Genomic DNA, 14,046 nt, shown 5'->3' on the forward strand with positions numbered 1-14,046 from the left:
TGCCCTCATGAGAAAACAACTCCAATTGAACTTGATATACAAAACACCCAAAGCTAAGGTAGATGCCTAGCTTACAAAAAAGAACACATATAGCAAGCCATTATCTTGCAAAGCTTCTTGAAACTTATTGTCCCTGGGAGTCGACCAAGGCTAATAATATATGGTTTGAAAACAACTCCTCATGACAAGGTAAAACACACCTTTTTAACATTTAATTTAATCAACATCAAAAAACTAACTTGTTGAGGCTCTTCACTATTTGATTTTTCCTCTTTGGCTTCATCATATGAAGGTAGCTTGGCCAATATCCATGCATGGTTTAACATTTGAAAAACAACTCAAAAATTGTGTTTCTTTAAATACCATCCTGATTAAAATATAGCTTGGAAACACTGAGCGTATTACTTGCAAGCTCATAATTACAAACACTCAAAGGATGTGCAAGTTTAATATATTTATAAGCTGGTGTACATAAGTTTATAGTCTGTTGTTGGTACACCAACACTGATGATGTACTTAAAACATTTTTAGCCACAGCACTCCTCCAATACGCAGCAACAGCAAAGTGCAGCCAAGCTGATTGTAAAATACATCGACGTAGATGTTAAAATAAATAAATTCAACAAAGCTAAGAAATATTTAGGAATGGAAAGTGAGAGAGATATAAATTAACAATCTACTTGAGTGCATACATACATGCTCAGTATTGAAACATATGCACAAAGATCAACATGGTCAAAAGTACAAATACAGACTACAAATCTAAAACCATGATATGTGTGTGTGTGTGTGGGGGGGGGGGGGGTTGGTGGTGGTGGTGGTGGTGGTGGTAGTTACACACTAAACCTATCCTTCCATGTTCAACTAATACCCTAAAAATTTGTGGAATCTTCCCTTCCCATGGCTCATGAACAAAGATATAAAAGGGGGTGTGTGTATGTATGTATGTATTAAGGTTTGTGTGGTGTGTGTGTGTGTGTGTGTGTGTGTTAAGGTATGTGTGGTGTGTGTGTGTGTGTATGTATGTATTAAGGTATGTGTGGTGTGTGTGTGTGTGTGTGTATGTATGTATTAAGGTATGTATGGGGTGTGTGTGTGTGTGTGTGACATTTTTTTGTGTAATTCCACAAAAAAAAAGTGTGTGTGTGTGTGTGTGTGTATTAAGGTATGTGTGGTGTGTGTGTGGGGGGGGGCGGGGGGTCGTAGTTACACACTAAACCTATCCTTCCATGTTCAACTAATACCCTAAAAATTTGTGGAATCTTCCCTTCCCATGGCTCATGAACAAAGATATAAAAGGGGGTGTGTGTATGTATGTATGTATGTATGTATTAAGGTTTGTGTGGTGTGTGTATGTGTGTGTTAAGGTATGTGTGGTGTGTGTGTGTATGTATGTATGTATGTATATATTAAGGTATGTGTGGTGTGTGTGTGTGTGTGTGTTAAGGTATCTGTTATGTGTTGTGTCTGTGTGTCTGTGTGTGTGTGTGTGTGTGTGTGTCTGTGTGAGAGAGAGAGAGAGACAGACAGAGAGAGAGAGAAAGAGAGACAGAGAGAGAGAGAGAGAGAGAGAGAGAGAGAGAGAGAACAAACCAGCCTTCTATGCAGCCCCTGTCTTGGGCGTCTCTTGTTTGAGGGCGACCCTTGCGGCTAAACAACCTCCATTTCTTAGGGGCCTTTAGGGGAGCAGGCGGATCCTGAAGAGGGATGGGGTAACCTGCACAGCAAAATCAAAACCCAGTAAAACTAACTCTCTAAACAAGAAGAGAAATCAAGCCACAATCCACCACCACCATTGAAACAGCACACAGAGGCCATCAAAAATCTGCCTGCTTCTCTCTCTCTCTCTCTCAGCGGAGGACTAACCTGGTGGAGGGTACCCAATTGTTCGTTGCTGTTCAGCCATATTCTCCAAAAGGAAGAAATTCACTTGTGCAGACGCTATGTAGCAATCACATGGCCTCCAATCCTCACCTTTATAACACACGCAGGCGTGCACCAGCACCGCCCCTCGGGCCTCGTGTCGAGCACCGCCCCCTTTCCTCTCTGCTTTTCTGACAGCACCACCCCCTAGGGGCCCCTCCTTTTTGACAAACCATGTGGAAAAGTTTACACCACGCCCCTTTTGTTTTTCTCCTTTTTCAAGGTCCCCTCGGGCCCTCCGTGAAACTTTTCAGAAAAATCGTGCACCACCTAAATAGCCATTTGTCCATTTTGTATTTGATTTCCAATTTTGTATTTGATTTCCAATTTGTTTTGGTTTCCGTGGTGCACCTAAACAGCCATTTGTCCATTTTGTATTTGATTTCCAATTTGTTTTGGTTTCTGCGGTGATTGTAACTGTGTTGCTTTCCATCCTCGCCTCATAATTGTGTTGGTTTCCAGCCTTGTCGTAATTGTGTTGGTTTCCATTCTAGTCGTAGTTGTGTCGGCAATGCCATTTGTGTGTTAGTGCAGTGGTGGTAAGGAAGGAGTTTGAAAGTCCCTAGGTGATAGATTCAAATCTCCCTCTATGCAAGCAATGGTTTCCGCAGTGGTTGTAATTGTGTTGGTTTCCATCCTAGTCATACTTGTGTCGGCAACGCCATTTAAGTGTTAGTGTAGTGGTAAGGAAGGAGTTTGAAAGTCCCTAGGTAATAGGTTCAAATCTCCCCCTATGCAAGCGATGGCATCTGGAAATTTGAAACTACACTTGCCATCAAGACATTGGAACCCATCACCTAGGTACTACTCAAAGGGACTCAAACTCCTATGTGTCACGTTCGCAACCACACGTGTGGCCTCTTTTGTCTATCATCCCATTTGATTTGCAACTTGTTGGAAATTTTGGGGAGCTTGGAAAGGGGCATGGTGGAGACTCGACCTTTGTTACTTGAAATGGAATACCTTCTTGCATGTGATGATTTGGGAAAAGGTGGGTCCACTTCATCCTACGATTGTTAAATTTTCTAATGGGAAGAAGTAAACTTATTGAAAAATAGTTATTATTGGATCATGGTTCACTCAAAAATGATTCTAGAACATACGAATCACTTGATGCGTTCATCCCCTTATCCATATATGCATATAGGCCTATCTCCAAATGATAAGGTTGCCCTTGCCATGTCCTTGCTTGACACCTGTGTAATCTCTTCAATAATTCACAAAATGAGCATGAAAGCTTGAGTTACAACTTGCCAATGGACAATAGAAGGTCCATATTCGATGATTTTTTTTTAACATCAAATATGCAAATCTTCATTGAGAAATGAATGAGATTTATAAATTTTGAGATGAAGTTAAAAACATTAAATATGAAAATGGACATTGAAATTTGAGTAAGATCTATTAATGAAGTTGAAAATGTTAAATATGGAAATGGCTATTGAGATTTGAGTGAGAATTTTTACTTCGAATACATAAATTTGTTTAGTAGGTAGGTTAAATTTATTGCAAAAAGTGCAAAGTTACCAAGAAAAATAATGCATCGATTCATGTTTTTTAATGCTATATAGGTGTCATACATCCAATATCGTGTTAGAAGGGTGGATTTACAATTATGTAATAAAATTGTATGTGGTATAACTTTGAATTTTATAAAGTTCTAATTTAATAAGGGCTCTTTATTACTTATCTCTTTAAAGGGTGGAGTCTACACTACATAACCATTTGCATGGTAGAAGTGGTTTAACTTTGAATTTTATAGAGTTCTAATTTAATAAAGGCTCTTTATTACTTATCTTTTTAAGGGGTGGAGCCTAGACCTTTATAAAGTTTCAAGTAAATAAAGGTTCTTTGTTTGATTCTTTTTTAAAGTGTAGGTCCACACTACATAACCATGTGCAAGACCTATTTAAAAATGTTTAAAAATAAAATAACACCTGTCTTTATTGACTTATCAGGTTTAATTTTTAAATAATAAACCATTTATTTATATCAAGCAGATATTATGCGGTGACACAATCCTTTCAAGCAGTTGATTAAAGCCCTTTAGCAAAAAGGTGAGTAAATGCATAGATGGTTTGAAATTCGCCTCCCCATACATTTTTTTCCTGTAATGAATTGTCAAAGTATTGTTGATCCTATTGCTAAAGGTATAATTTGGTCTTTTTACAACTAATCACATCTCTCTCTCTCTCTCTCTCTCTCTCTCTCTCTCTCTCTCTCTCTCTCTCTCTCTCTCTCTCTCTCTCAAACACACACATGTGCGCACACACACATACACGCTTTAGCGTTGGTGTAGTTAATGTAGAGCCTTATGCATCTTCCGATCTTTATCCATGTGAAAGTGAGTCTACATGTGTGCACATACGTGCATATACATAGATGCACACATAGATACATGTGTGTGTGTGTGTGTGTGTGTGTGTGCATCTATGTGTATGCAGGTCTGTGCACACATTTAGACATACATACACATGTATACATACATACACACACATGTATATAAACACATATGTTATGTGTGTATACATACACACACACACATATGTGTATGTATACATACATACATACATACACACGCATGTATATATTCATACATATATACATATATATACACACGCGCACACACTCACACATGCACATATACATGTATATATATTTATATATTATAAGCATGAATATGCACACACATGCACATTAGTGCAAACATGCTTTAACACATGTGTGTGTGTGTGTGTGTGTGTGTGTGTGTGTGTTAGAGAGAGAGAGAGAGAGAGAGTTGGGGTAGGTGGATTTATTGCCTAGATATGTGCTTACATGTGTCCTTAAATGTGTGTGTGTTTGTGTTGTGCCAATGTAAGTGTGGTGTGAATGTTGGTTAACAACTCATAGTTTGTGTTCACAATTAAGTGCATGTGGGTACATTTTTGTGCATTTATGTGGGTGTGTGCATGCACATGCACACGTATGATTTGTGTAAGCATGCACATACACATGACATGTGCATGCAAGTGTAATTGTATGTATACTTAAACTCTCTTTCTAAATAGGTGGAACACATCACAATGTTCATCCCACATCTTGTGTCATTCTTGATTACACCAATTCTTTTTTTTTAATAGATAACTTGAATTGAACACACACAACAAACACACAACCTACAACTAGGTGCCTCACTGTTTCATCCGAGGAGATTTGATCCCACAACCTTAGAGAGGCACTCGAACACTTCCACCATCTGGACTACTCATTTTTTTGAACTTAGTCTTTGATATCAAATCTTTGTTTATCTTTTCTTAGGGATAACCTCTAGTATATTATTGTGTTTGGACTTAAAACCTTTTAGTTTGTTTTCAACTATAGCCATTTTATTTCTTTTATTTTATTATTTGCATTGACAGTTTGTTCAACATTTGAAAGAGTTATAGTGTTCTCTTTGAGAAATTACTTTTCACTAATACAAGGGATATTTAAAATTATTTATTGATTCTAATGATAATAATTTTAATTTTTGGGCTTATTTGGTAGGTGAGGGATCTATGGTAAGAACCTCCCTTACATTATTATGGAAAAGCATACAGGAAGTTGATTTCAAACAAGTTTCATCATTATTGTTCAACTTGTGAAGCTTCTCATGATGTAATAAGTGTTAGGTAGGGGAAAAAACTACCATAAAACATCACTACAATCTAAAAATGAGCTATGCATTATTAATGATGCATGTGATGACTTGAGCAATATTTAACTTTGTAGGGACAAAGGCTCATTTTACTTCTTTATATAGGAGATTTTAATCCCATCTCATGTCTTAAAATGATGAATTTATTCAAAGTAGTGACACAAATCAGTAAAAAATGAGTGGCTCTTTAAGCAAAATTTATGTAGGTCAAATTATTTGGTTGTTTTTTTCTTTGGGATGGCACATCTCATCCACTTTTTAGGTGTACCCTTGTCTTGACTCATTTAATGTTGAAGGTGTTTTTCATATTGTGAGATGATAAGTCTTGTTTGTTTTTCTTATGGATGACACATCTCACCCACTTTTAAGGTGCACACTTGTCTTAAATCATAAATGTAAAATGTGTGTGTCATCTTGTGGAATTTAATGTGAAACAAGGAAAGTATATATACCTTCTTAAAATCTACAATTATCTAGGAATTCTTTCTAGATGGAAAAGAATGTGCATAATTTGTGAATATTTTAAAGTTGTTTTCCCTTCTATGTAATTATGTCCACTAGTCTTCAAATTGATAACTTCAATGAACAGAGGGTAAGTTTGTGTAGGAATGTCTAATCTTTAGAGAAGATTACATAGATTTGGTTTCCTTTTATGTTGACTTTTTGACTGTTTCTTTCTAGTGATTCTCAATATTTTATCTTTATATCATGTGTTATTTTTCAACTTTAATGACATCATTATTTGTAAATTTATGTAGTGTCATTTACATTATCTCATGAATTTGTAGAGTTTGTTTTAGTGGGTTTTTTTGGGTATTCATTTTTAATAATGCTTTTGTTAAAGAGAGTTGTTATTATGATTACTTGATGTTTGAATATAAAATTGAAAATGTTTGGCTTATCAATCATTAATGAATCAAACAAGATGTCATCAAAGACCACACTATCTAGTTTTGCACGGGTGTTTAGTTTTTTAGCAGTGTCCCATAAAATTTTAAAGTGTGAACAAAGGCCAGAGGTATAACATGAAAATTTAATGAAAACAAAGGTGACACTATCTAGTTTTGCACGGGTGTTTAGTTTTTAGCAATGTCCCATAAAATGTAAAAGTTTGAAAGGTATTAAAGTGCGCAAGCTCGAGCATAAGAGAATGTGAACTAAGTTTGAAACCTTAGGTTAAAAGAATACAAGAAGCTCAAGTAATATTTGGGAAAGAAAGAGCATGGGAACAAACTCTAAAAGTATTAGAGGTAATATTTTATACTTTATTTTGTGAAAATATGGCTTTATATTTTTTGAGAAAAGCTATTTGAGTTTGTAATCTTGTATATAAGGGCTTGAGGCGAAGCATAATAAGGGTATCAGAGTCTCTTTGAGACCTGGCAATTGGTATCAAAGCCTCCTTGATAGGAGAAGAGCATCATTACCAAGAGGAGGTAATTAAAGCCATACAAAAGAGAGAAGTCGACCTCCATGATTAGACGTGGAAGAGGCATGTCCATTAGGGTAGCTTGTTGTAGGCAAAGAAGCCTATGTATTGAGTACAAAGAGGAAAGCGCGTTTAATTGCAAAGAGGAAAGTAGCCCACGCATAGGGTTAGTTGGAAAGGTGAGCTCGATGCTTAGAAGAGCAATTGACGGTGCACTCGGTAAGGTGGTGTAGGCGGCGTTAACAAAAGGCTTGTAAAGATAAGGCTTTAAAAGTATGTGTAGCACACAACAAGTAAAGCTAAAGAGCCAGCTCAACATAGCAAGAGCAACGTTGGCTTCTTGGCTAGTGTGGTTGCTTAGGGATATGCGACTCTTTGGATTTGTGTGGCTACACACACCTTGGCTGCCTTGTGTGGTAGCAACTTCTTAATTGGCTAGTGTGGTTGCTTAGGTATGTGCGACTAGTGGTTACACTCCTTGGATTTGTGTGGTTACACACACCTTGGCTGCCTTATGTGGTAGCAGTGTCGTAATTGGCTAGTTAGGGATGTGACTAGCAGTTACACTCCTTGGTTTTGTGTGGTTACACACACCTTGGCTGCCTTGTGTGGTAGCAGCTTCTTAATTGGCTAGTGTGGTTGCTTAGGGATGTGACTAGCGGTTACACTCCTTGGTTTTGTGTGGTTACACACACCTTGGCTGCCTTGTGTGGTCGCAACTTCTAAATTGGCATTAATAGTGTGGTTGTGCGACTAGTGGTTACACTCCTTGCTTTTGTGTGGTTACACACACCTTGGCTGCCTTGTGTGGTAGCTTCTTAATTGGCTAGTGTGGTTGCTTAGGGATGTGCGACTAACGGTTACACTCCTTGGTTTTGTGTGGTTGCACACACCTTGGTTGCCTTATGTGGTGGTTGCCTTATGATTCCCTTGCAGATTGTTGGCCTGGGTTTGAGTTCCATGGTTGTAAAGGTGTGTGGTTACACTCCTTGGTTTTGTGTGGTTACACACCTTGGCTGCCTTGTGTGGTGGTTGCTTTATGGTGTGGTTGCTCTATAATGATTCTCGTGCTAGCTCTAGTCGTGATATTTTTGGAAAGATTTTTTTCTTTGCTTTTAAAAGTAGGATAACTTGCTTTTAGTTTTTTTAATAGTAAAAACTTGAGGTGGATGAACTTCAAAGATCATTGTAGCATCCACACCATAAGATAACCACCACACACAAGAGGCAGCCAAGCTCTATAAAGCTTGAAGTGGATGAACTTCAAAAATCGCTTGATGAAGAAAACAAATGGGAAAACATGCTTGATGAAGATAGAAAAATACTTGTTACATTGGAGCACAATATTCGGCAAAAGGAACAAGAATTGCAAGTTTGGCAAAAGTGATTTGAGGAGCAAGTCAAAGTAAGAGAAGAAGAGTTGCAAAAGCAACGTGAGTAACAAGTCAAAGTGCAAGAAAAACTACAGAGGCGGTGCTTGACAATCAAACACAAGCACTAAATATGAAAGAATCCAATTGGAAGACCAAGCTATACACTTTGTAAGTGGCAAGAAGAGAAGTTGTAAGTGCATGATGATGTGTAGATGAAGATTGATCATGGGATCAAGACTAAGAAGAAGACCTTCACAATGATGAACTTTGACATCGACAAGAAGACATTGGCAAATAAAGCAATGATTTATCATCATTGTAAGAAACCTGCACACATGAAAAGGTTTTGTTACTCTTTGCATCCTGAGAAGACTACAGTGTTCAAAGGGGAACACTACCATCTACTTGTTGAAAACTACAGATTAGTGTTCAAAGGGGAACACTACCATCTACTTATTGAAAACTATAGTGGATCAAAAGCTAAATATTTCATGGTGATAATGGAAGCATGATTAGGGATACAAGATCAACAAAATAAATAATGAGACAGAATGATAGTAAATAAAAACACATTGTATTGGTTTGTATTCGATGCACCTTTATATAGGCAAAAGGTTTAAGCAGTTTACATCATTAATTAGATATGCAAATTGCATATTATCCTCCATAGTCTTCTCCACGAAATTAGATCCTTGATTCTCTCAATAAAACTAGATGCTCACGAGCTTCCTCTTTTATGCTTGGTGAAAGTGTTTTACTAAATGACTCCTATAATTGCTAAAACAACCTTAGGAAATGTAGCACATGTTTGGGAACCCTCCCATGAACCAAACATGGGTAAAGTTAAAAAAGTCTAAGATGATCTAAACTGGAATGCCCTCCCACAATCAAAGGTAGGTACAAAGCTGGCGATACAATGGTTATGATGACCAAGGTGAGTTTGCCATACACAAAGGTGGCTATCTCACTAAGCTAGATGCCCATATAAAAGATGGTACATCAGATAAAAACTCTTGGTTTACAATGCCATAAAAAGAGTATCTAAGCTTAAATAAAATATGTGAGAGTAGAATGGGACAAATCCATGACCATCAAAAGCCATAATCATCATTAGGGAGGAAAAAGGGAACTCATTTTGGGACCCTGTAAGAAATTCACTATTTTTTGATTTATTTCTCTCCTAAAAGACCTCAAAATAGTAAAATACGGAAACGTGGCTCAGAACTGTCAGTAAGGACTACCGAACTGTCAGTTCAGAAAGGAATAAGATAATCTTTTGTCTAACTAACACGATTTTGCATTAAATATCTCCTTGGTTTTTTTTTTGTTTCTCGAAGATTCCGCATCTCTTTTGACGACGTGTGCAGGCCTCTCATAAACAATCCATCACTGAACTTAATGATTGCATGGATACCACCACACTTCCACGATTCATATTACAAAAAGACTATGAGATTGACAAGCAAACTTTGCAACCTCAGAAGCACAAAAAATGGCCGATACTAGTGAGTCACAATCTCAGAAGAAGCGATTACACCATCTTCACATCGACTTAGAAGAACAATATGCTCCACCACAAAAAAGACGAAAGGATATGGTGCTGAATGCTCAATAATGGGAAAATATGAGAAGATAAGGGCTTCAATATATTGACTTATGGTGCGATGGAAGCATATATCCAAAATGTCAGTAAAAAACTCTACACCTCCATTTGTCAATCCAACCACACTACTGAGGTTTGCGGGCGATGGACAAAATGGGCTTCTTGGTTATATTTCAGTGCAGTTTGCATTTGCAGAAACATATAAAACGATGTACCTACAAGAAAAGGGGGCCAGGATGCAAGAGATAGCCATTCGTGCAAAATTGGAGCAGCAGTTGCAGAATGAAATTGAGGAGCATTCAAAGAGTAAAAAAGAGTTGACAAGAGCAAGAAGGAAGAGAACTGTGCTTGGAGACAGACAACGAAGCAGGAAGATTAAAAACATTGCAAATTTGAAGGCTGGGACTAGTGGATGCAAGCGAAGAATTCAGGAAGCAAGGCTAGTTTGAAATTTTTCATTTTTTATACTCAAAAAGGCTCTCAAATGACTATATCTATTTTGTCCATTAACGCAAAACAAGAATGGAGGTGTTGAATAATATAGGCATATTGTGTTGTTACTATAGGAAACTATTGGAGCCTGCAAAAGAAAATATGAATCCCAACCTTTTTTCTGTTAAACAAATGAAAGGATTGCTTTCTTGTGGTGTAGCAAAAGGTTTGATTGAAGAAAAAAAATACAAAACAATCAAACGCAATGTTGTAGAGGACTTTATATCCAATAATCAAGTTGATGGCACTACAAACCAAGGGGCTCTTGATGTTAGTGGAGTTAGCAGGAAGGGATATAGTTCGATTTTCCATGCGATATCCTTAACTTTGAGAGATCAAAGGATTAAACGAGTTTTACTGCCAAATCCAGCAACCGTGTGGAGGATAAGAGGTCATTTGAATGAAAGTATAGATGAATTCATTGGGTAATATATCCATATTGAAGAAATATTTTATGGTGCTAAAGGAACCACTGTGTATGACCCTTGGAACAATATATTTGTAGATCTACAACAACTTCAAAGAAGAATGGTCGAGTTTTATGGAATAACATTCGAGGAGTGCAAAGGCATTTTGAAATTTGTTATCAAACTGGATGAGTGTGAGGTTGTAAAGGAAAAGAAAATGGAAAGGATTACTATTACATTGATGAATGGAGCACTTGATACATCATTGACTGAAGCGAGTTTGAAGTATTTTAGTGTGCAGTCGGAGAAACACATATGGTGGTTAGGCTCGTTCCAGGTATGATCATTTTTTGTTTTGTACTTGATTTTAGTCATTGTTTCAAATCTTTTATAGTAAGACTTTTGTTTTCTATAATCACAGGTGAAGACAGAAGACCATGAAACACTAGATTGGGTGTTTCACCACACAGAAATACCAAGAATAATTAAAAGACAAGTGCAAGCAGAGAATCTCCATGTTGCAGGAAAAGGTGATTTTCAAGTAGAGTGGCACATGGCGGGGGATCTTAAAACACTTAAGTGCATGTATAACGTTAGTAAAGGAGGCAACTCAAAGTCTCCTTGTCTTTACTGCAAAGAATCAGCTCAAGTAATGGATTCCAAATGGTGGAAGAGAGCACCTAATAGAGATAAAGTTGACCCTGACTTCAAGGCCATTCTTGACATTCCACTATGTAATGTTCACATATGCACATTGCATGCTCTATGTCGAATTATTGAGAAATTGGTATTTTTGTATATTGGATTTGCTTGGAAACTCCGTCCCGAAAAAAATAGAAAGGATGCTCTTCAAGCATTGGAAAAAGTGTTATCCGATATAGGTCTGCATGGAGGTGATGTTCATATCACAAAGGATTTTAAAAAGTCTACCAATGGCAAGGAGGTACCAATCAAGCCCTCTATTGGTGGTGTTAAGGCAAGAAGATTCTTGTCTCGACCCAAACACAGTAGTAAGTAAGTAAGGCAAGGTAGAACAGTTTCAAGGATTAATTATGGATTGTGGAAGCAAGTCCATAATGCCGTGAAAGATCATGAGGCAGATGGGGAAGCAGGAAATGTGAAGGCAGAGGTGTGGAGGTCTCTTGATCAACTCTTCATGTTCTGTGACAATGTAACATGGACAAAGAGTGATTACAAGAACTTTGAAGAGGCGATTAAACATTTTGGGAAGTCAATGAAAGACGCGTGGACAGCCTGCAATATAACTCACTACATGGTAAAGTTCTGTCTTCTTCTTTTACTTAAGTGTGATCCTCTTTTTTTTATAACTTACTATGCATTCTTATGTCTGTGAAAACAGCATATCATCTACAACCACCTTCCCTATTTTGTCAAAAAGTATGGATGCCCAGCAATTTGGTCTACCCAAGGCATGGAGAAGTCTCACTACATGGCACGTAATGCATTTTTCAGACACACACAACACTACGGAGGGAGTCAAAAGGCAAATAGTCTGAAGGAAGTCTTCCAATGGTTTTACCGAGGCATTCTACAGAGGCTGCATGCTAAAAGAAAAGTTGCTAGTTCCAAAGTCAAGCTTGCTTTTATTCTAGCCCAAAAGCAAAGACGAAGACAAACTTTGGACAATTCAATGGCAGCAGAGAGACATAGACAATCGAGGGATTCGAAGATATTTAGAAACCATAAATGGACAAGTAAACATGAATAGCAGTTTGTAACTTATTGGTGTTATGTCCACATGTTTTCAAACTCAATCAATAGATTTTTATTTTGTGGAACAAGTGACTCTTGGTGTTATGCCTATATGTTTTGAGACTCCATCAAAAGTATTTCTTTTGTGAAACATGTGATCTATATTAACAAGCATCAATACATCCATGAGCTACACACAAAAAATTCAATCAACACTACTTAATTATGCTAGACACACTATTGATCCTTACCAATAAGGTACTGAGTGTCAAACGCTTTTAGAAGCTACTGAGTGTGGGAAGAGTACTGAAGTGTCGTACGGTGACGGGACAAATGCAAAAGGGTGCTGATCGTCTGTACGGACAAGGAACTGATGAGGATCAAAGACTTTGTACAAATCAGTTCAACTTCAACATAATGTTTGTGCTATATTTGATGACTAAATCCTATTACTCCCAGGGCCTGCCAATCGGAACTCTCTTTTTGATCTTGATTGGACTCTTTTTCTTCCTTGTTGGCTTGATGTCGACTGTCTGTTTATCAATGCTTGCCTCTGTTGCTTGTCTGGGAGGGGTATCCTTGTCTTCAGCTATCTCCACGTGTTCTTCTTCTTGGATTGTGTCGCCTGATGCAATCATGGGTGGCTCTCGAAACCTTATGAGCTTGTGTTTTCCATAGCCCTCCAGACATCTGGGCTCCTTAACACCACATGCTAATGCATAAGAAGTGTAAGACAAAAAGTAAGAGGCCCTAGAGGCCTGCTTATTCACATAATCCCCAAATATATCTATGGCAGACAACCTCTCTATCAAAATGATCTTTTCCTTTTGCCATGAAAGATCATGTCCACCTAAAACCCTAGACAAACATTTAAAGAAGTAAACAATGGCTTCTCCATTGTTACTCAACTGCCTATGGTAAATCAAGATCTTAGCACTGCCTAGATCATGAATATAATGAGCTAGGCTTGACATTTTGCCAAACCCAGCCGGCCTGCTTCCACTTGTTCTCTAGAGGAATGTGTCATCCTCAATTTGTAGCTGCCACATATCAAAATATTGGAGTGAGACAATAATACATAACTACAAAACATTTAAACACAAGATAAAGTATTTGATTTGAAGTAACAAGATCATACCTTCTCATTTTCATCAGCAACAAGAAGTTCATCTTTCCAAAGATTTATTCCTCTCCTCTCCAGTCCAGCCTCTTCTTTAAGCTTTCCCTTGTATAGTGCTGAGAGATTCATAGCTTCCTGTGTGAGCTGGAAGGCAGCTTCATCTAGCTCGGAACTTTTCAGCCTCTTTGAAACAAATAGTAAGGGCCTCTGCAGGATCAAAAGTTGTTTCCAAAGCCAGTATGAATGGTCATCCTCTATGCCAACCTCCTTGTCAAGCCTTGAAGCCTGGGCAATAAGGGAAATGGCA

General features: G+C 37.7%; 1 protein-coding gene across 1 annotated transcript; it reads right to left on the bottom strand.

Annotated features, from left to right (window-relative positions):
* Positions 1 to 350: 350 nt before the first annotated feature.
* LOC147605571 (uncharacterized) lies at positions 351 to 2,356 on the bottom strand. The gene is made up of 4 exons (XM_086793631.1): positions 2,275 to 2,356; positions 1,867 to 2,169; positions 1,594 to 1,717; positions 351 to 576 (listed from the first exon to the last, which is right to left on the bottom strand). Exons 1-4 carry the CDS (start codon positions 2,354 to 2,356, stop codon positions 528 to 530), a joined length of 558 nt encoding a protein of 185 aa, XP_086649757.1. The 3' UTR covers positions 351 to 527.
* Positions 2,357 to 14,046: the final 11,690 nt, after the last annotated feature.

Source organism: Cibotium barometz, chromosome 59, assembly GCF_041138505.1.
Source record: "Cibotium barometz isolate CiBa-2024 chromosome 59, ASM4113850v1, whole genome shotgun sequence".
Lineage (NCBI taxonomy): Eukaryota > Viridiplantae > Streptophyta > Polypodiopsida > Cyatheales > Cibotiaceae > Cibotium > Cibotium barometz.